This window comes from Monodelphis domestica, chromosome 3, assembly GCF_027887165.1.
Source record: "Monodelphis domestica isolate mMonDom1 chromosome 3, mMonDom1.pri, whole genome shotgun sequence".
Lineage (NCBI taxonomy): Eukaryota > Metazoa > Chordata > Mammalia > Didelphimorphia > Didelphidae > Monodelphis > Monodelphis domestica.
The window spans coordinates 31,458,287-31,482,333 of NC_077229.1; the positions used below are offsets into that span (position 1 = coordinate 31,458,287).

The following is a 24,047-nucleotide window of genomic DNA, read 5'->3' on the forward strand; positions in this document are numbered from 1 at the left end:
TGGTTCAGGCCCCAGAAGAAGTCTGATGCAAATGTAAGGCAAAGGACAAGTTCCAGGGTGCTCGCACCCCACTTTATAGACAGTTTTAGCAAAGGTTGCATTTTTGTTGGGTTTTTCTAGAGCAGATCCTTTTTCCTCTTTGATTTCAAACGTTTAAAAATTGGAATGATTCCAACAGAGAGAAATCTTTGAAAAGATCAAATTAAAAAAATTTTTATTAAAGAAGGCATTGCAGTGAGAGCCAGATCTGTGGTATGTGAGGTAGCAGTCTATTGGAAATGACTTCAAGGCACATTTTGACTCTAGGGTTTGCACTTTCTTTTCTCCAAACACATTTTTTCTCAAGGTTGAGTATCCCTCAAGTATACATTTATAGCTCCTGACATTTAGATCTCTTCCTTTTGTCTGATTATTTTCTGAATCAAATAGTGCTCAGCTGCAAAGATCATGCTGTGGTAATTACCAAGAGCTGTAGTTCAGCACATTCTATACTGCAATTCTGTGTGGTGTTGAGTTCTCTGGTTCTGTAAAATCAACCAATACCCTACTCCATCATTTTTCTAAGGTATAGGACCCTAACGAATTAGTTTCTCTCTTCCTTTATTACAAAAAATGGAACCAAGACTAAGATTCCATACCAGCTTGATTTTTGTGTTGATGAATCTTTTTTTTTTTTAGTCATAGTCACACGTGAAGATTATCTACCAGTTTCTAAGGGATTTTTTAGTATTTGTCAATAGAGTGTCATCAGCACTGTCAAATTCATGGATCCTTGGTGTACATAAGTTTTAGAACATCACACTTGGAACAAGAAAAGCAAATTAACTGATGGATTTTGTGGGATGCATATTAGCGCATCCTATTTAGAAAATCTACTTGAATATTTTCATTGGAATTCTAACCGAGATCAGAGTTGATTTGTGTTATTGTGCCCAGGAGATAGGTTGTTTTCATTTTGGGCTTCAATTTATCCTGATTAGCTCATTAACATTAGTTTTGCCTAATTCTTTCATTGCAATATGTGGTTTAAGATAGTAGAGTTTTTATTTTCTTAGTTCCCCCATGTAGGAATAATTTTCTTCTTGCCCTCAAAAAAACGAATAGGTTGTGATAATTGAGTTAAAATTTTTTCCCCTTTGTGCAGAGCAGTCTGTTCATCCTTAATAACCAGTGAGAAGAGAATTCCAGAAATGGAAAGGAATGGGCTTCAGAAATACAAGGCCAACTCCTTGAAATATTGTTTTAGAACTAGTCATTGTAAGGGGTAATTCAGCATAATTCTGACCTGTTTGGTTTTTGATCCAAGAGGGAAGAGAATTTATAACATATAAGTTGTTTTTATCTATAAAGAAGTCACACAGGTAGTCTTAGAATCATCTCATTGTGTGATGTTCACATTTGTTTTTGTTGTTGATTTGAAACTTCTCTGGAAACTCTTCCTTGCTTTGATCGTCATTTTGTAATGGAAGAAAAAGTTTATAGATTAATCTGTCCTGAGAGACCACATAGACAGTGGATAGGGAGGGAGCCTCCAAATCAGGAATCAGATCTTTGTTCAAATCTTACTTCTGACCCATTCTGACATGCGAACCCAGGCAAGCTGGGTAATTTCTCATTCAGAGGGAGAGATAAAACAAATAATTAGGAACATGTAAGAAATATGAAGAGTGGAAGGAAGAGAATTTGAAAGAGAAAGAGATTGGTCGTTAGGAAGACACAGGGCATGCTTTTTGCAGCAGTGAGATTTGAGCTGAGGCTTGAAGAAAGACAGGGAAATGAAGAGGTGGAGGAAGATGAAGGGGCTCTGCCACATCTCAGGAAAATTTCAGTAAGATTCAGAATAGGCGTTGATGCACATTGGTAGAGAGAGTTCTCTTACTGAGAGTTCTGTGAATCCCAAGGCCAGACTAGAAAAAAGTTCTCTCCTAAGACTGGTTTAAAGTGAGGGTTGGGAAGGGGGAGTAAGATGGCATTCAAAATAAATGTGAAGGAGAAGTAGTATGAGGATACCCAAATCCTTTGTATAGTCTCTCAAGTTTCATTATGGTTTTCTTGTCATCAGCAAGCAAAGCTGCAGCAACAAATGGACTTGCAAAAGAATCACATTTTCCGCCTGACTCAAGGACTCCAAGAGGCTCTTGATCGAGCTGATTTGCTGAAGACAGAGAGGAGTGATCTGGAATATCAGCTTGAAAACATTCAGGTATGAGTAGGTCAGGAGGCTGTTTAAAAGTAGCCTGAGCTGAAATATATTCTCTGCTGCTGTTATGCTTCCAAATGACCAATATATATTGATGTAGAGAACACCTTAAATACCGATGTCCCTTTGTTCATGTCTCTCTAACATAGTTGTAGGTTATTGTGAAAGGAATCTGAGTGGGTCTGCTTCTCCTTCCAAGATTAATTTCCTTTTCCCCTGACTTTTAGGTCCTGTATTCTCATGAAAAAGTAAAAATGGAAGGCACCATTTCCCAGCAAACAAAGCTCATTGATTTTCTACAGGCCAAAATGGACCAACCTGCTAAGAAGAAAAAGGTGGGTCAAAGGGCTCAAAAAATAAGAATCCACAATCAGAGATTCCTGGGACACAGTTATGTACAGGCACATAAAGAAAAAAAAAGAAGCCATTTCTTTTTCAATTAAAAAATACACATAACGCCAGTTAATATTGTCATCATCTGGGATCTGTTAGCCAAGCCTTATGCTAAGCTGTTTTGCTTCCATGACCTTTAGAATTCTAGTGCCCTCCCCAACTGTTGGTTCCTCCTGTAGAGGAGTTGTTCTTAGATCAGCTAGAGAAAAGTGAAGGGATCAGTCATAGGAGTTTAGAACTAGAAGATAACCTAAGGACTTTATAATTCAATCCCTTCTTTTGACAGATGAAGACTCTGAGGTCCAGAAAGGAAGAGTGACTTATCCAAGACGTGGCTAGAAATTCAGGCCTCCCACCCTTTCTCCCACATTGCTGTATTTCTTACTTTCTGTTAAACTAATTAAACTAATTAAAATGAATGAGTTACTTTATGGGCATACATATCTATGTTATGGGCAAAAACATTTTCATAATCCTAATATACTATTTTCTAAATAATTTAGCTCTCCATCTATAACTTCAGGCCCAGATTCATGAATAGTGACAGTAGACTTTAGGCATCTAAGGACTATGACTGCTGAAAAGATCTCTGAGGAATTGCAGCTCTCTTCAAGGATATTAGGACTTGGCCATGGCATTTCACTTTTGTGATAGTCATTGCTGGGCTTGAACAAAAAAAAAGTCTAGAACTAGTTGGAAAAACCTGAATTCTCCAGGCATCCAAAACATTTCCCAAGGCTACATTAGGAAGAGTTTCTCCAAGTAACCATTCAGCTATAGCCAGCCTCCTACTGAGTGGTGGCTGCAGAGAAAAAGTTTCCTATAGATGATATGACTGCATGAGTTTGATAGTGCTTCTAATTTAAACTGCCTTTAGCAAAGGACTGTTCCATGGCTAAGCTTGAAATGTAGGTTCTTTTCATGAATGGTTGGTTACATTTTAGTTCATTAATAGGATAGCTTTTTCTCCTTGTCACATTAATATTGTTCCTTTTGTGCATCTTTTTGTTTAATAAGTCCCTCATCTTGGCATTATCATTAACATCGTTGAAGTGTCTTGTCCCCATCCTCTCTCCCAAATGCTCAACTCTGTCTTATAATTTAGAATTATAAGAGACAAAGGAGAGATTGACTTCTGAACAATCTGTCCATGACTTCCTACTCTACTTGAATTTTTGAGGACAAAGACTGTCAGGAGATGACTCTACTACCTTGGAAATGTTAAATGAAGAGGTGGTGGCAAATTAAGCATCTTTAACCCTCTTGCTGAAAACTTCCACACCCCCATTTTTTACAGCTGGGAAGAGCTGACCGTGACTCATCCTAACATTTTCCCCCTTCAAATGCATTGTTATAAATACACTTACAGTGAGTATGCCCGCTGGCTTTTGTGGTTTGCACCCTGGCAGCTTTCCTTTAGTTAGTTTCAAGCACCAATTTCTAGGAGTTAGGAGTTATCTCTGTTTCCATTGCTAGGGCTTATTTAGTCGACGGAAAGAGGACCCTGCTTTACCCACACAGGTTCCTCTGCAGTACAATGAGCTGAAGGCGGCCCTGGAGAAGGAGAAGGCCCGCTGTGCAGAGCTGGAGGAGGCACTCCAGAAAACCCGCAGTGAGCTGCGATCGGCTCGGGAAGAAGGTAGGAGCTCGATTGGGCAAAAGGCACTGACTCCCTCCAGGCTCCGAAAAAGGTAGAGGGTTGAAATCCACTTGCCTTCTGCACTTGGGTCCTGTCCATTTTCATTTAGGCCACACCTTGATTGGCCTGAATACAGTGAACTTCCTTTTTCACTTGGTTAAAAGACAATCCCAGGGCAGCCTGCTTTCTGTAGACTAGAGCTGAGGGTGAACCAGCAGATTCGCAGCTGTGCTTCTGCCTCTTTCTGATGACCTTACTAGGCTTTTTCTTGATCTGTCTCCAGCTGCCCATCGTAAAGCAGCAGATCACCCCCACCCATCCACACCAGCCACTGCACGACAGCAGATTGTCATGTCTGCGATAGTGAGGTCACCAGAACACCAGCCCAACCCAATCAGCTTGCTAGCTCCACCGTCCAGTCGGAGAAAAGAGTCCTCCACTCCAGAAGGTAAGCTGACATGGTAGCTTGCAGGATAAGGTTTTGTTAGGTCTCAAAAGTTAGCTTTAATCACCTAAAAATAAATGGGACTAATATATGTTAATTTGAAAAGGGAGGACCTGGGATTTCATGGATGTTGGCCTGGACCCTTCCATCACTGCTATCACACTTTGGCACCTTTGTCCTTCCCACTGTGAGCTACAGCTGTGGACAGATAATTCCTCTCTCTGTAGCCACCTGTATATAAGCCTTCCCAAACTGATACTTCTCTCTGGGCGGCAGAGATGTGGTCCATCATCAGACTGGGGCTCAAGGTCTCTGTATGTTCTAATGGCTCAACCCCCAAGAATCACGGTTCTCTCCTGGCCACGGTGAGAAGGACCTGAATTATAGAGACAGGTTACTGGAAATGAGCGAACATCCAAGGGCCCATCAACCAAGGACGGAGTGGTTAAAAGGCTAGAGAAGGCTGCTGCACAGCAATATAGAAATACTGTTTACTTAGATATTAAAGATGTGATCTGCATGTTTGAATGAAATTATGGATCCTTGAAATATAAACCTCATGCAAGTGAGGTTTAAGATATTTTTGAATGAAACTTAGAAGTTCAAGTCTAAATGAATTATAATTTTAAATTCAGATGTGTATATAGCATTAAAATAGTTATCAAGAAACCTCTCCTGTCATGATCTGAGTTTTCCTCCTCCCCTTCCCAGAGTTTAATCGGCGTCTAAAAGAGCGAATGCACCACAATATCCCACACCGATTCAATGTGGGACTAAACATGAGAGCAACAAAGTGTGCGGTGTGTCTGGATACTGTGCACTTTGGACGTCAGGCATCGAAATGTCTTGGTAAGAACAAGTCTTGTAAGTGGGTGGTAGCTATCTGCATTTTCTGCTCACTGCATTTATTTAAAAGCATTTTTTTTAATGTCTTAATTCAGTTGTATTTTTTCAATTAATAGAAGTGTATTTTCTCTTCCTCTGTCCCAGTCTCTCTTTTTTAGGGGCCCTAGAGAAGTTCCTCATGATAGTAGGAGTTGTTGAACAAAGACATTATTCTCCCTTTGTGTTAGAGAAATATGTTTCTATATTTTAGTACATGGCTGCTGTTTGTTGTGCAGATGTCTTGGCAGGAACCATGGGTTTTCATGTATTTCTTACTCTTCTGTCAGAGCAGGCCTGTCTTTAGGAGATGTGTTGGTTCTGACTGAAATTGGGACACCAAGCCAGCATCTTTCTTTTAACATATTGTTTGCAGTTAGTCCGAGTGGTATTTCGTAACCTTGGTTCTAGAAGTGTGGATTTCTATTTTCTCTCTTGGTGTAGGAGACTGGCACACAGACACATTCAAGCATCCCTGGAGGAGGGGGCTTCGCATGAGAAAAACTTGCTGCTGGGAACTGGTGGCTTGGAGATGCCCAGGAGCTGACTGATTAAGAGCTGAGCAAGCCTGGTTTGACTGAAGTGTTTTCAAGTGGTTTTTCTCTCTTCTGTAGAATGCCAAGTAATGTGCCACCCGAAGTGTTCAACGTGCCTGCCAGCTACCTGTGGTCTGCCCGCCGAGTACGCTACACACTTCACTGAAGCCTTCTGCCGGGACAAAATGAACTCCCCGGGACTGCAGCTCAAGGAGCCAAGCACTAATTTACGTCTGGAAGGATGGATGAAGGTGCCAAGGTAGGCTGCTGAGTCTGTTTCAGCCAGGAAGATGCTGGCACAGGAGTCTGAGAGCTCTTCCAGGATGACCTGGCCAGCACTGTAGGCCCCACTTTTGGCAGCTGCCGTTCTTGAGAACCTCAAGCAAGGTCTGGCCTTCTAGGATTCTTCCCCAGGCTGGAATTTTGAGGGCTAAAACATCTTTATAATTTTTATTTTTCCAGAAATAATAAACGAGGACAACAGGGCTGGGATAGGAAGTACATTGTCTTGGAGGGATCAAAAGTGCTCATCTATGACAGTGAGGCCAGAGAAGGTAAACCGAGGCTACAAGGGGTTGGGCTCCCTGAGCAGGACCTTTTGCCTGGCCATAGTTTTCTGTTCCCCTATCCCATCAGGGTTGTCGGTGCCCCCCTCCCCTGTCCTGGGTCTTCCTTCAGACACCCGACAGCTTCCCCAGGGAGGTGAGCACACAGCGCTCATCCCTCCTTGTCTCCTCTCCCCTCTGTCCATGCTCTTGCCTCTCTACATCCGGCCCTGCCTCTCCCTTGTTCTCTTTCCCTTTTTTTCCTTTTCTCTTTCTGCTCTTCCTCCTTACACCAAGCTGGACAGAGGCCAGTGGAAGAGTTTGAGCTGTGCCTTCCTGATGGGGATGTCTCCATTCATGGAGCTGTGGGAGCCTCTGAACTTGCAAATACAGCCAAGACAGGTGAGAGGGTGCATGGAGCCAGCTCCAAGGAGGGAGGAAGGGATGGGAAGGAGGAAGCAGGAGAGAGGAAGGGTGGGAGAATGGGCATTGTTTTACCTGTGAGCCGAGGAGCTCCAGGCCCCTGTGCTCAGCTGCCTGGGCTGCCCCATTCTGGGCGCTGGGAGTGCTTCTTGTTACTGACAGCCCCGAGGACAATCCCTTGTAATCTCAGTCCACATTCTCTCCATGCCATCCCCAGATGTGCCGTACATAATGAAGATGGAGTCTCACCCCCACACCACGTGCTGGCCTGGGAGAACACTCTACTTACTTGCCCCCAGCTTCCCAGAGAAGCAGCGCTGGGTCACTGCTTTAGAGTCAGTTGTCGCAGGTGGGAGAGTTTCTAGGGAAAAAGCAGAGGCTGATGCTGTGAGTATAAATAGCCAGCTGGGTTTTCCCTTTTGAAATGGGCTGAATGGGTAACAGGTTCAGATGGTGCTCATAGCGACTCGAGTGACCCAGTGCAATGGCTTCCTTGGCGAGCAATGGCATGCTTCCTTAGCGTGCCCAGAAGGTTCTTGGGCGCACATACCTGGCCTTTTGGAGCCTCCCCGCCCTGGCTGTCTTCAGTCTTGACTCAGATTTCTGAATCCCGCCTGCTGTGATCCTGGCAGCATTGCAGAGCTTTTCTCCGCTCCTTGGGCTCTGGGTGCCCTGCAGTTTTGTGGCCCCGAAAGGCCGCCTGATGGCTATTGGCTGCTTCATTAGAGCTGTGCGTTCTTGTGGTGGGACTCGCTGGTTGTTTAGACATGCATCCTGTCCGGGGTGTTGCAGTCTCACTTGTGCTTGCCTCAGGAATGCCACGTTAGAGATGTAGGTGGTACCTGGTGGGCACAGTCGTGCAGAAGGAATCCAGGGAAAGGCTTGGTGTCCGGCTTTGGGACTTGGTGAATAAGGGGAGCGAGCAGCACGCGCGCGTGTGTCAGCTGGTGTCCATGCCAGAGAGCTGGAAATCCCTAAATGCCAGCATCTGGCATTCGTTTTGCTTGTCTTCTCTGGGAGAGGCGCGCTGCTTGTTTTGATAATGGTGTAAATGTGAGCATTTTGTGGATCACGGCATCAGCATGTGTGTGGCAGGCTGGCCAGAGTCCATCTTTGGAATTTATCTGTGCCCGGGTGCCACGCCTCATATGGTTGGCAGCCCTCTGTGCTTGAGGTGTAGGCGAGGAGGAGCTCCCCATTCTGCTGGGGTCCTGATGCAGAGCGCTCCCCTCCTCCTCACCCCTGGCTGTATGCTGGCAGGGTGATGACTCACAGGCTCTGGGAGCCCATTGTGTGAACCACAGCTCAGTGAGAATGCCCGGCTTCTGCTTGTTGAGCTCATGTCAAGGGGGCCTGGCAGCAAGTGATCTCCACGCTTTGTTAGTGCCCTCCACTGCTTGGGGTCTCTGCAAGCCATCTGACAGGTGGTGTCGCCGCTGCCCCCAGAACTGGACGTTGTCTCTTTCTCTTTGCATACTAAAAGAAGCTGCTTGGGAACTCCCTGCTGAAGCTCGAAGGGGAGGATCGCCTGGACATCAACTGTACTCTGCCCTTCAGTGACCAGGTATCCGAGGTGGGGCTGGGATCACCGTGCAGAAACACGGAGATTCCTTTGTTTTTTGTCTGAGAGTTTGGGGGAGACTGTATGCAAGGCATATAAAAGACCGTCTTTGACTCACCTTTGCTCTTTGGGACTTGTTCTGACTTTGCAGGTGGTGCTGGTTGGAACCGAGGAAGGGCTTTATGCCCTGAATGTCTTGAAGAATTCCCTGACCCACATCCCAGGTGTGGGTGCTGTCTTCCAGATTTACATCATCAAGGACCTGGAAAAGCTCCTCATGATAGCAGGTCTCATGCCAGAGAAATGGCACTTTTCTTTCTTTCCTTGCTAGTGCTTAGTGGAACAGGCACCACATCCACATGCTGGACTTAGAATCAGGAAGACCTGATTTTAAATCCAGCCTCAGTTTCTTTATCTGGAAAATGGGAATAATAAGAGCTCCTCCCTCCACAGTTGTTCTGAGATTCAAATAAGATGGCACATGCAAAGCACTGCAGAAACCTGAAAGTGCTCTATAAACACTGATTATTATTATTTGTATCATTTACCCCTCAGGGAAGTAGCCCACTTATCACTCTGACCCTGAGCCTGGAGTAGGAGCTGCTCCTTCCCTCTCCTCTGCAGACGATTCCAGCTCTGGCCAGAGTCTGGCAATCATTCTCCCAGCCTAGACTGGCTTCTTTGAGGAAAAGGGGTAAAGAGACCCTTTGGAAGAGAGTACCCCAGGGCAAAGCTTCAGTGGCCCTCTCCACATCTGCCTTCCATGACAGGCTCTGTGAGCTCTCTTGACCTGGTCTTTCTTTTTCCACTGTGGAGGACAGTAGTTTCTTGTTGACCAACTACTGAGCCCGGTGGTGTGCTCACTGAAAAGGCCTGATGTTTTCAGTTAAGACTTGAGGCTTTCCCTCAGCCCATAAGTCACTTCCGATGTAGCTTTTCTCATGCATAGACGCTTAGCCCCTCGGAGAGCGCCGGTACCTTGTGGGCCTTCACCCTGATGTAGAGTTGGTCTCCTTTGCCCTTTAGGAGAAGAGAGGGCCTTGTGCCTTGTCGATGTGAAGAAAGTCAAGCAGTCCCTCGCACAGTCTCACCTCCCCGCCCAGCCGGACATCACACCCAGCGTCTTTGAAGCCGTCAAAGGCTGCCACCTGTTTGCCGCTGGCAAGGTAGGCGACCGCAGCTTCCTGGGCATCACGAGCCCCAGGCAGACGGGTGCAGGTCCACCTACCACAGGCATTGAGTCTAGGTCCCGGCGTGCTTGGTGCAGCTGGATTAAGCTGGCATCATTGCTTGTGAATCTCCAGAAATGGTTTGGGCAAAGTCATCTGTAGGCAGATAAACCCCTAGAAGGGGATGGGCAACCCACCCCATGGGATGACTGAGCTTCTCTTCCCCATCCTGTGTGCAGTATGGTAAGAATTCATTCATAAAAGAATCCACATACCTGAGAGCGTGTATATGGCCCTCCACTAGGCCTGTGGGGGATATTGAGGCGTGAGACTCCAGAACCTCCATCTCTGATTTTATAATATTGAAAGTTCTGGTGAAGAACACAGAATTTCAGATCTAGTCTAGTCTATCCCCTGGCGTGCGCATGTGCGTGTGTACGTGTATGTATGTGTTTATAAAGCCTTTACCTTCTGTCTTAGAATTGATACTATGTATTGGTTCTAAGATAGAAGAGCCGTGGTAAGGGCTAGACAAGTGACTTGCCCAGGGTCACATAGCTGGGAAGTGTCTGAGGCCAGATTTAAACCCAGGACCTCCCACCTTCACACCTGGCTGTCTATCCACTGAGCTACCTAGCTACCGCTACACTTTTCTAACTTTTCCAACCTAGTTGTTAGGAAGTGTTTCTTTACATTAAGCCTAAATTTGCCACTCTGCAACTTCTCCCCATTCCTTTGTTCTGCTATCTGGGACCAAATGATCTTTTTAAGTCTTTGAGGACATCTATCAGATCTCCCCCAGTCATCTCTTCTCCAAGGCTCTCCTCCTCAATCCCTTTGGCTGGTCTGATATGGCATAGACTCACGGTCTCCATTCCCAATAGAGCAAAGGACAACAGAACTGTCACTTCTTTATTCCTACATGTTATTCCTCTCTTAATATAGTCTCATATCAGATTTGCTTTCTTGTCTTAGATTTTGCTCTGTATTCTGTTTACATGTCATATCGCCCTTTATTAAAGGATTAAAAGATTCCAGGAGGGCAGGGACTATGCTTTATTTATCTGATTACTCCAGTAATTAGCCAGCATTTTGGAAATCCTAGGCAAATACATTTAATCACTGTCTTTTAGATAACTGAATTGAGGAGGATATAGTTCTTGACCTTCAGAAGCATCAAATATATGTAGAGAGGCAAAATATGCAGTCTCAACTGAGCTGAGATTGAATGAGTGCTTTCCGCTCAGCATCACATAAAAGATGTGGAGTAAATAGTATTTTTCCTGCCAAGACCCAAAGGTGTGAATTGTCTTGTCTGTTGTCACAAAGCTGATAAATATCCATTAGATGGTGCCACATAAAGCTATGTAAATATTGATTTCTATTTGAGTGTCATGGCAAGAATTTGAACTTTTCAGGTCCAGAATTCTTTTGACTTAACCATTTTACCTCTCCTCATCAGAAGTAATGCATGATAATATAGTAGTCTGCTAATCACACACACACACACACACACACACACACACACACACACACACACACACACACACACACACATTCAATGCCCAGTACATTCTTTTTTGTTTTGTTTTACTGGACCTGTGACTTTATTGATATTGGGAACTCCCAGATAATGGAGCCACAACCAGTTCACCACAACCCTAGGAAGGAAGTGCTATTATTATCCCCATTTTATAGATGAGAAAATGGAGGCATGGACAGATTAAGTGAGTTGCCTTTGTTCCCAGGGCTTTATCCACTGAGCAACCTTGCTCCCTTGCCATTATTCTAGATACAACAGATACAAAGAAAGGCAGAAGCATTGCCTCTACCATCATATTCCAATAGTGATGGCAGCATACAACTACATACCTCCTAGATATAGATGACTAATTGTACAAGTTCCCTGGGGATTCATTTTGAGTCAGATAGCTAACTTCTGATCCTAAAGGTCCTAGAAAAAGATTTTCACTTCAGAACCAACCTTCACCAGCCTTTTCCTTTTCTGCTTATTACTATTTGCTTCAAACTCCTTTGCAGTGTTTTCCACACCCAAGTGTTTTCTTGGGTGGAGGCTCATGGGGCTTTTCTCCTTTGCCCTGCAGATTGAGAATGGACTCTGCATCTGTGCCGCCATGCCTAATAAAGTTGTCCTTCTCCGCTACAACGAAAACCTCAGCAAATACTGCATCAGGAAAGTAAGTGTAATGCCTCTGGGATGGCCTAGTGTTCGCCCACCATCTGGTCTGCCCTTTCGGTTTCTTTGGCCCCACTTCTTTGGGTTTGGAAATTTGGCCCTCAGCACTACGGATGTGGCTTTCTGTGGGGATTGTCTCACTTCCCTGAGTCAGAGTCACCTCCTCAAGATGCCTCCAGGTAGGATAGAGACAGTCCACGTGCTTAACTTCTCTGTTGTTTACTGTCTCTTTTGCATAAGCTGGAAGAGAACTTTGATTTTAGGTGACTAGTTCTAGGAAAGGAGGATGATTTTTTTCCCCTCTTGAAACACAATAGACCTCAGTGGTGCCCCTGAAGACCTCAATTTCTTTTTGTCTTTTCGTAATTATTACTTTTAGCCATTTGGAAAAGATAATGGTGACTCCACTATGAAATATTCCACCATAGAGAATGGAGATGATAACTAAAATGTGGGCAAGACTTATTAGATGATGGCATCTGTTGTGCTATTAGAGAAAGCTCATATCATTAAATAGTGAATGTCCCATTTCTTACAAATCTAATGTTCATTAAAGCAATTGAAATCATCTAAATTCATTCTCCTATTGTGGAATAATAGAAACATTTGTAAGGATCACTATATACAGATGGGGAATACATTTGCTCCTCTGTGGAGCATTGCCATTAACTTAGCCTTTTAGAAGCACTGGGGACAGTGAAATTGCAAAAAAGGGGATGTAGGGCAAGACAATGATAACCCCTGAATTTGAGCATGCTTCTGATTGCAGCTGCTGCTACTTTTTCTTGAAGCCAGGGACTGAGTGAGTGTTCCAAACATTGTAGGTGTGTGACCTGAGCTTGTGAATTCCAGTTGCTCCGGACAGTCACATTTTCCATCTTGGACACAAATGTCAGCTTATGCTCAGGACCAAAAAGCAGGCCAGCAGGGATCATTAGGATGGAGGCATTCCCAGGCTTCTCCTTTTCTGTTTGGATGAAAGCTTTGTCTCTGTGACCCTTTCCTTAGAGCTCATCCAGAAACACACATTTCTGCCTGGCTTTAGACATTTTTGTTTTCCTAGTCTGGAGTCTTGGGGAGCAGTGAATAAGGAAGAGTACACAGATGAATTTGAGAGGCAGGCATGCGAACATGTTTGGGGAAGCTGTCAGATTGCTTTAAATGCTTAAGGCTAAGATTGAGAAAAGGATAGAAAATGGAGTTTTCATGGTTGCTTTACCAGTAACCCTACACTGATGTCTGGGTGTTTTGCTTTCCTTTCCTTCTTCTGCAGGAGATAGAAACCTCTGAGCCCTGTAGCTGTATACATTTCACTAACTACAGTATCATCATCGGGACAAACAAATTCTATGAAATTGAAATGAAGCAGTATACTCTGGAGGGTATGCCTGGCTTTCTCTTCTCAGTTCTGGGTTTTCCCAGCCTTTTATAGAATGGAAGAACATTTCTCAGACTTGCATCAAACAAGGTGTTGTTGACCTAATGCTCTTACTGACTTTCTTCCCCCTTTACAGAATTTCTGGATAAGAATGACCATTCCTTGGCCCCTGCAGTATTTGCTTCTTCCTCCAATAGTTTCCCTGTTACTATCGTACAGGTGAACAGTGCAGGGCAGAGGGAAGAGTACCTGCTCTGTTTCCATGGTAAGTCATCTTTTAGGGATCTGCAGTACCTCCCTGCATGTTCTGTAATTTCCTGAACCTCAGTATTTCTTTATCTCTTGATGGGAGGTTGAAAATAGAGTTTTACAGCAAAGAATTCTAATCAGATTCTCCAAATGTGGTACCACTCTCTCCAGCTTCTCATCTTCATGCTAGCTGCTAGTCTTCTCCTTCCTCCCACTTCTAATTTTTTGATTGCTGCTTGAAAACCACTTTTCTAACTTGTTTGAGCCTTGATTCCCAGAAAGTCTTTGGGTCTATGTGGTCTCCATTTCCTAGCCCCTTGTCAGACCTGGCTGATCAGGAGTCAGACCCAAGTCTGATGAGGCAGAGAATGAAGTAATTGGCAAAGCTTTATTAGAGGAAAAGAGGAAGCAAAAAAGGATGGGAGGCTGATGGCAGTAGAAGTGGCAATGGAGTGGGGTGAGGAGAGAGATAAGGGAGAGCAAGGGGGAATCCCGAAACCAGTGGATGGCTAGGAGTCTCCACCTGGGTGGAGAAGGGGACAATCTCTTATAGGGTGGTTGTCTAGGATGAGATAATCTGTGTTGCCTCCATTGGTCAAGTTGGGGTTACTTGGGTCCAGTTCATTGGATGGCCCTGAGAGGCTTGGCTTTGGAGGTGTGGGGGCTAGTATTTAAAAAAATAGTTTTTTTAAAATAACAAGTCACAAGAGAAGAAAAAGAAAAAGGGTTCTTTCAGTCAAGTGAGCAGAGCAAAGAAAGAGCCAGAGACTCACACATGCAACACTTTACCAAAAGTACAAGCTCCCAAAAAAGAGCCCTGAAGTGTGGCTCAGCCACATTTATCTCCCAAGCATCCTTACGTAAAATAAGGGTGTAACTTAAAAGGATACTGGGAATGTAGCTCAGGTGCGGCAAATTTTCCATCTGCACAGTTCCCAGACTTGTATAGTTCTTAGTATGGTACAGACAGTATAAGTCCAGAACACCAGTCCATTATGGATTTGTCAGGTCACAGCATAAGAAGTAACAGTGCCCTACGAAGTGGAACTACTTGCTTTGTTCTAGAGTTCCGGCAGGTGCAGGGGAAGGGGGGGGTGCTCTTGGTCTCAGTAGGAATTGGGGAAAGAGGGGGCTTTAGTCCCAGGGTCTGGCACCCCTCAGTCACTCTTATACATGGAAATAATCCCATATTGTTGACTCTATGCAGAATTTGGTGTGTTTGTGGACTCTTATGGAAGACGAAGCCGCACTGACGATCTGAGATGGAGCCGCTTGCCTTTGGCCTTTGGTAGGTGGGATGTGATGGTGGCAGGAACTGGGAATGGGTTCTGGCAGGAGCGTCCTCTGACTCAGCCTCTGTATTTGTGGGGCCCATGGAAGTCGTGGAGCAATGAGTCTGGTTAGTCTTAGAGGAGTAGTTGTGTGCATGACAACGGCAGTTGTTTATTGAGTCACCAGTAACTACCTAATACCAAATCCAAGATGGGAGCTGAATTTCGATTCTAGTGTGGAGATTGGGTGGTCTGGGTAGGGTTTGAGCTCTTATGCCCGAATAAAAGGATTTTTTATTATATGTATTTTTAGCCAGTTCTTTTAAATGTCCAGAAATCATCAAGTCTAGTCTGGAAGTAAAACCCAAGAGGGAAAGTGGATCAAGCCACCTTCCTCCTTGCTCTCCATTCCTGTTCTTTCTGGTGATCCTTGTATGGGAACCAGAGAATAACATGACTATTAGTACAGCCAAGTTTGATGGGAATCCATACTAATATAGCTTCTTTGTCCTGTACCCCTCCTCTATGGTGATGAACCAGCCTACAGAGAGCCTTATCTGTTTGTGACGCACTTCAACTCTCTTGAAGTGATTGAGATTCAGGCACGTTCTTCTTTGGGGTAAGTGCCCTCCCGTGGTCTGTATGAAGCTAGTCTCTACCAGGCGTAATGTGTTTTATACATGGATGTGTGCCTGCGCGTGTGCACACGCGCACACACACACACACACGCACACACACAATTTGAAGTAATATCAAAATGCAGTATAGTAACCAGAAAACATTCATTCCTCAGAACTCCTGCACGTGCTCATTTGGAAATTCCAAATCCTCGTTATTTGGGACCAGCGATTTCATCAGGAGCAATTTACTTGGCATCTTCCTACCAGGACAAATTAAGAGTCATCTGCTGCAAAGGAAACCTGGTTAAGGAGTCTAGTGGTGAGCACCCCCGAGGGGCTTCCACTTCCCGCAGGTATGGTGTTCTTGGGCTGACAGGTTGTGTTTCTTGTATATGTTGGGCGCCTGTTAAAAATACTTAACACAACTATAGGATTTTTGAAATTTGGGTGGGTTGGTTTCTCTCTGAAGCAGCAAGAAATTTTATTGATATACATATAGAATTTAAGTCCAGACTTCAAGGTTTATCCAGCTACTTACCCTAGCCAGCTGTTCATAACTTATTAGAAAGCTAGACGGGGCAGGAACTGATGCAGAGCAAAACGGGCAGAACTGGGAGAACACTGTACACAATACCAGCAATCTTGCGTGATGATTATCTGGGAAAACATGGCTACTCTCAGCAATGCAATGATCCCAATAAGCCTGAAAGACTTACGGCAGGGAATGCTCTCTGCCTCCAGAGAAAGAACCATTAGGAAACTAGGAAATAGATAAAAATTAATCTTTAGTTTCAAGAACACTGGGGCTGTATATACCTCTTAGCCAGGTAGCTAAAGAAGCATTTTCCTCCAACACAGAACTTCCTTCAAAACTAGATCTAGATGTCCTAGAAGGGAGAACAGTATTCAGACTAATTGTAGATAGTAGATGAAACTTGTCCAGTGAAAATGCCTCATAAAGCAGGAAGGAAGGAAGTTGACTTACGGAATGGCCTTCCAAGATGTCAGTTTATATAAATGGCTCCATTAGTAGCCAATAATTTGTTCTCTGTAACTTCCTATCTCTCTCAGGAGGCCTGACATTTACCACTTTGTTGAACAGACCAAGACAGTGACTCTGCCAGGAATCCCATAAGTCAAACCTCCATGTGGAGACAACTGAGAACGGACTCCTGGCACCCGTGGGTGCAGGAGCGAAGGCCTCCCACTTAGCAAAAGGAAACTCATTCCGTTAAAATATTGATCAAAAGAAACATTCAGAATCAAAATTCAGCTCTCGTTCTGTTTCCTGGCTCTTCCTCGGCAACAAAGGGCTCCTTGGGCAGACTCAGATGGCATAGTACACAGAAGCAGCACTAGTGACTAAGGTCCTGGTGGACAGTTTCTGTCTTTATAGCAAACTCGTAAGGCTCCAGCCCACATCGACCCAAGGCCTACCAGATGTGTTAGCAGCTTGAATCAGAGATTTGGGCAGGTCGTGGATTCTGTCATTCCTTCCCAGGACAGCAGGAATGCATTAGGGATGGGTGAGGATAGTTGCCATAGCCTGAAGCTCGAAATGAGGCCAGTGAAGTATTCAGTGAAGACTCTTAGGTTTTATCCTGGAGTATATGCTCACTTGCCCAAGCTATACCTCTTCTATCTAATTCTGACTGTTACTCAGTTGAGCTGGAGTTAAGTCTGGTGTCTTTCTTCAAGGCCTAAGGGAGTGGAAATCGAGTCATCCTGCTCTAGGGTTGGAAGGGTAGGATGGGTTTTGCTTACTGAGTTTTAGTCTGCCAGGCATGAATTGCAAAAGATTCTTTTTTGAGGGAACGCTAGATGCCCAGTGGACTGAGTCAGGCTTAGAGAGGGGAGGTCTTGGGTTCAAATCTGGCTCAGACACTTCCCAGCTGTGTGACCCTGAACAAGTCCCTTCACCCCCATTGCCCAGACCGTACTGCTCTTTTGTCTTAGACCCAATATATAGCAAAGATTCCTTTTTTTTTCTTTTAAATTAAAAAAGCTTTTGATAGCTTTTGTTTTTGTCTGCCCCACCTTTCCCCATGTGGTCTCCTCACTAGAGAGCAATCCTTTGTTTAACAGAGAATTTAAAAAGTGAAGAAGAAAAACTGGTTCACAAAGATGAACTGGCACATCGGCTGCACCTGACAGGGCTTGCTGGACTCCACACCCCTGTGTTCCCATCTGCAAAGAGGAGAGGGGGGACATTTTCTCTGTTTTTCTGACAGTCTTGGCCACACTGGTTTTGTTGTTGCCCTTGGCTCCATATTTGCCTCTCTGTGCGCCTAGCAGAGATTGCTTTTCTAGTTTGCTCACTTCATTCTCTCTTGGTCAAAGTTGTCCAGTGCTTCTCTGCTTTCACCATGTGCATCCGTCGCTTACAGTTCAGTTGGATTGCATTACAGTCAGGGACTACAGTGTGGGTGGTCATTCTCAGTTAATGCACATCTAGTTGTTGTTTTTTTAACCCCCTCCCTTCCACCTTAGAATCATATTGTATATTGTGTATTGGTTCCAAGGCAGAAGAATAGTAAGGGCGAGGCAATGGGGGTTAAGTGACTTGACCAGGGTCACACAGCTAAGAAGTGTCTGAGGCCAGATTTGAACCCACAACCTCCTGTCTCTAGGCCTGGCTCTCAATCCACTATCCAGCTGCCCCCTTAGTTTTTTCTGTTTTCTATTGAAAAATCTCCTTTCAATTCAGTAAGTATCGTTAGAGTCTATAGGAATTGTTCTTGTAAGAAATTAATTTAAACGGGCTTTTTTTTCATTATTTACCTCCTGGGATGTGTGTCTGGCAACAGAATCTCTGGGTCAAAGGGTGTGCATCCATGAATCACTTTCTTCACACGGTTCCAGATTGGTTCCCAGAGTGCCAGGGCTGCTTCCTGGCCCCCCCGGCAGGGCAGGAGTGTGCCCACCTTCTTACACCTCACCAACATTGACTCTTCCCGTCCTGTCTTCTTTTGCCAGTTGGGGTGTCAGTTGTCCTCTTGTTATGGATCTTGGCCATCTTTGCCAAGGTTGTTCCTAGCTTGTCTGGAGAATCCCTCTTAGGGAGTATCTTTGGCTCCCCTTTTGTGCCCTGCAGGGGGAGTGTGTCTGGAAAGGACTGCTGGGGCAGGGGCCTGGGGACAGGCCGTGTGCTGCACTAGTTGGGTCTCGGGGGAGCGGGTGATCTGAGTGGCTCTTTATGGCCTTTGTCTCTGAATGTCAGCAGTCCCAACAAGAGAGGGCCCCCCACCTACAACGAGCACATCACCAAGCGGGTGGCCTCCAGCCCCGCCCCGCCGGAAGGCCCCAGCCACCCGAGAGAACCAAGCACACCGCACCGCTACCGAGAGGGCAGGACCGAGCTGCGCAGGGACAAGTCCCCCGGCCGGCCTCTGGAGAGGGAGAAGTCTCCGGGGAGGATGCTGAGCACCCGGAGGGAGAGGTCTCCGGGGAGGCTGTTTGACGAGAGCAGCCGGGGCCGCCTGCCCGTTGGGGCCGTGAGGACTCCGCTGTCACAAGTCAACAAGGTGAGTCGGGGAGGGGCCCCCCAGCAATGGGCGATCCCGAGACAAAGGAGGTTGGAGCCTTTCTGCCAGCCCTTAAGTTCAGCCCTCCTGACTCCCGATTCAGGCTTTGTGATGACACAGCTGAGGAAGGGCTGTTTAGGGACTGTTTCCTTCCATCTGTGCAAATTCAGTGTATACCAAGTTATGTGGGCAAATGTTTAACTTGCTTTGGAGGACAAACTTTTCCCACACTCGTTTGTTAATGATTGATTTGGGACTTAGTTTCTTGGTCTTTAAAATGAGGGAATTGAATCACACGGCCTCCTGATGTTCTTTCTGTCTCCAAGTCCTTGGATTGCTTCTCGAGGCCCTGTTACTGTGAAATCCGCGGCCCCCGAACTTCCCAGGTGGGGCCTCTCCTCCTCCCTTCCTGAGGCCCCCTGCTCACTCGCTCCCCCGTTGGCAGAGGGCAGGGGCAGCTGAGGAGGAGGAGACCCCCAGATGGGGGGTTTCTGAAAGCCTTTTAAAACCGGTTAAAAAGAGACGAAAGCAGAAGTGTGGTTGAAGATTGAAAGGATAGTTCAAGTGTCATTTGGGAGCCGATGCTGCCACAACCGCAGAGGTGTCCCATTGGCTCCATTCTGGGCAGACAGACTGGGCCTCCTAAAGCCCTGGCTAGTTGTGTACCTGGCCGTGAGATGGCCTTCCCCACAGGCACAGCCTGAATCCCTCTCCATTTCTTTGTTACCAGGTCTGGGACCAGTCTTCTGTGTAATCTCAGCCTGAAAAACAAAACCAAGGATGGCCTGCAGGACCCACTCCGGCAGGGCTCTGAGGGGGTGGTGCCGCCCCCACCGGAGCCTGTGGGTCCCCCTCAGCAAAGACAGTGGAGGAGGCGGAGGGGCGCCGGCCGGCCAGCCCGCGGCCTCTTCCCCCCCCACCCCCCACCCCCGGATCACCCCTGCACTTTGTGCCACTGCTACTCTTTCAAGCTCTTCGTAGACTTTTGTACTGAAGACAAGGGGGCTGTGGACCCTGCTGGGCGTGATTGGAACTCTTGATTCACCATCGTGAATTTTAAAGACGGTGGAATCCTTGAGAATGTGAACAGAAGCTACCTTCCTGTTGAAGTTGTCTTTCCAGCTCAACTGCAGCACTGGGTCTTTACCACCAAAATGTCGAACAACCAGCCCCTCCCCATCCGCTTCCCTTCTGTTTGCGCCATCCTCGGCCTCATTGCCTCCCCAGCTTCTCGTGGTCCCGTGGCCCTGGGCCTCCCCTCGAGGGAGGGACTCCAGGCCCGGAGCCTCATCTCGGGGACTGCCGGCCAGCCCTGCTTTCATTTGGCTCTGGCCAGACATGCATGCGGTAGACTGCTCTGAGCCCAGCATCCCCGGGCGGCCAGCAGCCTCCGTCCAGGTCCCCTGCATGCTGCTGCTCCATCGGCCTGGCTGCTCTCTTTTGGTTGCTACGCTAATGGTGTCATCGTTCCCACGTAAGCCAGCGACTTCAGACCTTTTGATGATTGCCAGATGACTGGCCATGACGGAGCTGCAGTCCGTACGTAGCACTGGGGAATGCTACAAGCCTTATTATTCTGATGAGAGAAGGATTTCAGCAAATCACCGCCTAGAAAACTTGAATGTGACCCCCGTGTTCCCTACTGTGTCTCCCTCCTCCGTAACTACGACCCTCTCTGTGCGCCCTTTCCTGAGAAACTGACCTTTCCCGGGGCCCATCCCCGACCAGGAAGTCCCAGAGAACTCGTAGCTCCACTCTGAGCCCCGGCCCCAGCGGCGCTTTGTTTCTTAGGTGCTGCAAGGCTGTCCTGCTTTCTCCTCATCCATGAATAAGAGTGGAATCCCTGGCCTTGGAGCACCTCGAGAATCGAGTTTCTGCAGCTGGCAGGAGACCTGTCAGCCTCCTTCCTGGGTTCCCCTCATCCCCTGTTGTGCCATGACGCTGACGGCTGCCTTTCTGCTCACGGCACCGTCGAGGCCGCTGGGGGTTGTGGATGGGCTCCAGCCACAGTCAGAGCAAAAGAGCTCTTCTGGAGGCGTCCAGTGTTCCTTGGTCTCCAACTTGCCCTCAGCCCAAGACCTCTGTTCCTCCTCGTTTGTCTCCTCTCTAGGGCCCATTTGGTTCAGATTTCTGGGAAACTCATCATCATTTGAACCTCAGGCAAATGTTGTGACTGGTGTGGTTTTTGTGTTGTCGAAAGTTGGGGTTTTGTTGCTTGTTTTGTTTTTTGTTGTTGTTGTTTGGGTTATATTTAACTCCCCACTGAGAGCAGAAGATTGAAAATTTGCTGAAGTTTTGCCTCTTGGTCCACAAGTATTTTGAAAGGTCATTAAAATTGGTCTTTCAGTCTTTACATTTCATTTAGATCTCCATGAGAAATGGGCTTCCCAAGTCCTGCAAAGTGTATATCTTGTGTCTCATTTGTGAAATGCTTCCTCCTACAGGAGTAGCTCAAAAGACTGTACATATTTACAAGAAACTTTATATTCGTAAAAAAACAAACAAACAAAACAACAAAGGAAATTGAATTGGTTTCTACTTTTTTATTGTAAAAGGTGCATTTTTCAACACTAACTTTTGGTTTCAGTGGTGGTGGCTGTGTATGGCCATCAGAACAGAGGGTCGGAGCTCTCTGTGTCACCACCAAGATCCCAGAAAGAAATATTGTCACATGAAATTGCCGTTAGATGCTTCTAAGTCACCAAGGTTCTATGTATCCAAAAGTACAGCTTTTTCTTCATTACCTTTTTTATTCTTGACAAGGAAAGGAATCCAAGGTATAATTCAGGATCTGCCCTGAAAGACATGGACTTTGTTGTTGAACAATAATCAAATAAAACAATTACCTGAAGCAGCTGATTGGGTAAAGTGTCCTCTTCCTTCCTCCCTCGTGCACAACGTCTCTCCATTCATCATTAGCCCATTCTGTGGCATCCAGGCTAAGGATGCTTTGTGAGGTGAGATGTCAGATGTCAGCTTCTGGGTTGTAGATTTAGAGCAGGGAGGCCTGGCCCAGGTCGTCATTCTAACTCCTCATCTTATAGGGAAAGAGTCAAGACCAGAAGGCTTGAGCGACAACTTCCCAAGGTCCTAGAGGTAGAAGGAAGCAGAACCAGGTCCTCCGTGCTTGGAGTGCCATGCCTCCTTTGCTGTCACCACTGACTGCCCTGTCTTCCTTTAAATTTTAGCCTTCCTGACTCAAATCTCCCCTTCCAGAGGAAGCTTTCCCCAACCCCTCAGAACCAGTGCCTTCCCTCCATTCATTATCTCCTCAGTTTTCCATAGGGAGCAGCCCACTTTGTATGTGCTTGCTTGCTTGCTGTCTCCCCCATTGGACCATGACTGCCTTTTTCCTCTTTTAGTATCTCTGGGGCCTAGCACAGTGTTTGGCTTGTAATGGGCGCTTAATAAGGGTTGAGTAACCGCTAGATTCACCTCTAGGCAAGAAAGGGCTGCCACCAGGAAATGACCCTAGGGCAGACCCCAGATAACTGATGTGATCCCAGGGAATCCAAGCAGGGAAGATCCTAGGAATCCAAGCAGGGAAGATCCTATTCAAAGGCAAAATACTTTAATTAGCCATTGATTTGCTCCAGTACCTCTTTCCCATTTTGTTCATTGTCAGTGTTTTAAGTATAGACAGATGCCACAATTGGGGTTCTGGGGGATGCTTTCTCTATTATGGCTTTTTTTCCCTTTCCCGGTTGTATTAATTAAGTAGAAGTCAAATTTGGGGTTAAATTGTACCCAGCATCAATAGTCACTGTGAATACTTCTATGTTCATCTCCTTGAGGGGCCTGTCCTAAAGTCCTTAGCAATCTTCTTCTTCATCTCCTCGTTTAGCACTTGTCAACCTCTCAGAGGTCTCATTGCTGGAACAAGAATTTCCTCTTAGGGCTCTAGGACTCCTCTGGTCTCTGTTTTCAAAGACAGGGGTCTCTCCGGCTCAGAAATCTGAGGTTCCCTCCCTCTTGCTTCTGGGAAACCCTAGATACCCCAGCAGGGTTTGAGACCTTCCTCGATAAGACACCGGCCCATCTTCCTGGCCTGCCCTACAGTCCAGGCAGTTTGGACTCTTAGGTGTTCCCTGAACTGGAAATACTATCTTCTTTTATTCATTCACATATTTTAAAGGCAGCTCTGACATCATGAAAGCACTGGCTTTGGAGGCAGGAAGACCCCCAATTCAAATGCTGCCTCAGACACAAAAATAACATGTTAGTGGTTGCTTTGTGGATTCTTGTAAGGGAGCTATGGTCTCTCCTTTACCTTTACAACTGTTTCAGTTAATTCTTTTATTTTTTCCTCAATGTTTTTACTAAAGTAGCATTCTCCTTATCCTTCTCACCCTGTTTAGAAGTCAATTCCTTTATTTCCTTCCTTAATGCTTCCACTAAATCAGTGTTTTCCTTCTCCTTTTCCTTATGTCCCTCAAAAGCATAAACTGCCACTCTTCAATTCTTCAAGGTCCATAGTAGGCCAATTTGGACAGCTAGTCATAAAATAATTCCTAACTACCTTACAACTGTTTTCCACAAATTATATTCTAATTTGTCTAAGGTCCCGTTCTCTATCCAGATCAAGCTCAATATATCTTCCTCCCAGCTCAATAAATCTATCCATAAATTGGGCAGGAGTTTTGCTATCTTCATGCTTAAGATTTTAAAATTTATTCCATGTACCAGGCCTATCAGAACAGGCTCTCATAGCTTTTGTCAATGCATTTCTAGCCTGGCATAGTTGTAAGTAATCTTGCTCTGAATTTGGGTCCCATTTGGGATCTTCAGTTGGCCAGTGAACTGTTCCCTCTCCTTGGGCCTGATTAACAAGAGAAAGAATCTTATTTCTTTCACTTTCTGTTAGCAAGGCCTGGAGCAAATCTTCTACATCAAGCCATATGGGATTATATGTGCGAAAAATGCTTTCAAACTTATTTATCACCACCACAGGATCAGCTTCATATGAAGGTGTTTTCCTTTGAATCTCTCAATGTCCTGTGGAGAAAAAGGGTGTA

General features: G+C 45.8%; 1 protein-coding gene across 5 annotated transcripts in view; it reads left to right on the forward strand.

Moving 5' to 3' along the window:
- The window catches only part of CIT (citron rho-interacting serine/threonine kinase), a 173,754-nt gene extending 151,868 nt beyond the window's left edge, over positions 1-21,886 (forward strand). For 2 of the 5 annotated variants that reach the window (XM_001363096.4, XM_056821651.1), the window contains 20 exons: positions 2,063-2,203; positions 2,428-2,535; positions 4,070-4,232; positions 4,516-4,680; positions 5,389-5,526; positions 6,174-6,354; positions 6,558-6,649; positions 6,938-7,042; positions 7,281-7,450; positions 8,547-8,627; positions 8,776-8,911; positions 9,651-9,790; positions 11,899-11,991; positions 13,264-13,372; positions 13,505-13,633; positions 14,825-14,905; positions 15,429-15,507; positions 15,682-15,861; positions 18,729-19,032; positions 19,763-21,886. In XM_001363096.4, the coding sequence (XP_001363133.1) occupies positions 2,063-2,203; positions 2,428-2,535; positions 4,070-4,232; positions 4,516-4,680; positions 5,389-5,526; positions 6,174-6,354; positions 6,558-6,649; positions 6,938-7,042; positions 7,281-7,450; positions 8,547-8,627; positions 8,776-8,911; positions 9,651-9,790; positions 11,899-11,991; positions 13,264-13,372; positions 13,505-13,633; positions 14,825-14,905; positions 15,429-15,507; positions 15,682-15,861; positions 18,729-19,032; positions 19,763-19,786 (2,619 nt within the window). In that variant the 3' untranslated portion in view covers positions 19,787-21,886. The remainder of the gene's footprint in view (positions 1-2,062; positions 2,204-2,427; positions 2,536-4,069; positions 4,233-4,515; positions 4,681-5,388; positions 5,527-6,173; positions 6,355-6,557; positions 6,650-6,937; positions 7,043-7,280; positions 7,451-8,546; positions 8,628-8,775; positions 8,912-9,650; positions 9,791-11,898; positions 11,992-13,263; positions 13,373-13,504; positions 13,634-14,824; positions 14,906-15,428; positions 15,508-15,681; positions 15,862-18,728; positions 19,033-19,762) is intronic. The other 3 variants (XM_056821652.1, XM_056821653.1, XM_007490328.3) reach the window with 2 other exon arrangements.
- Positions 21,887-24,047: the final 2,161 nt, after the last annotated feature.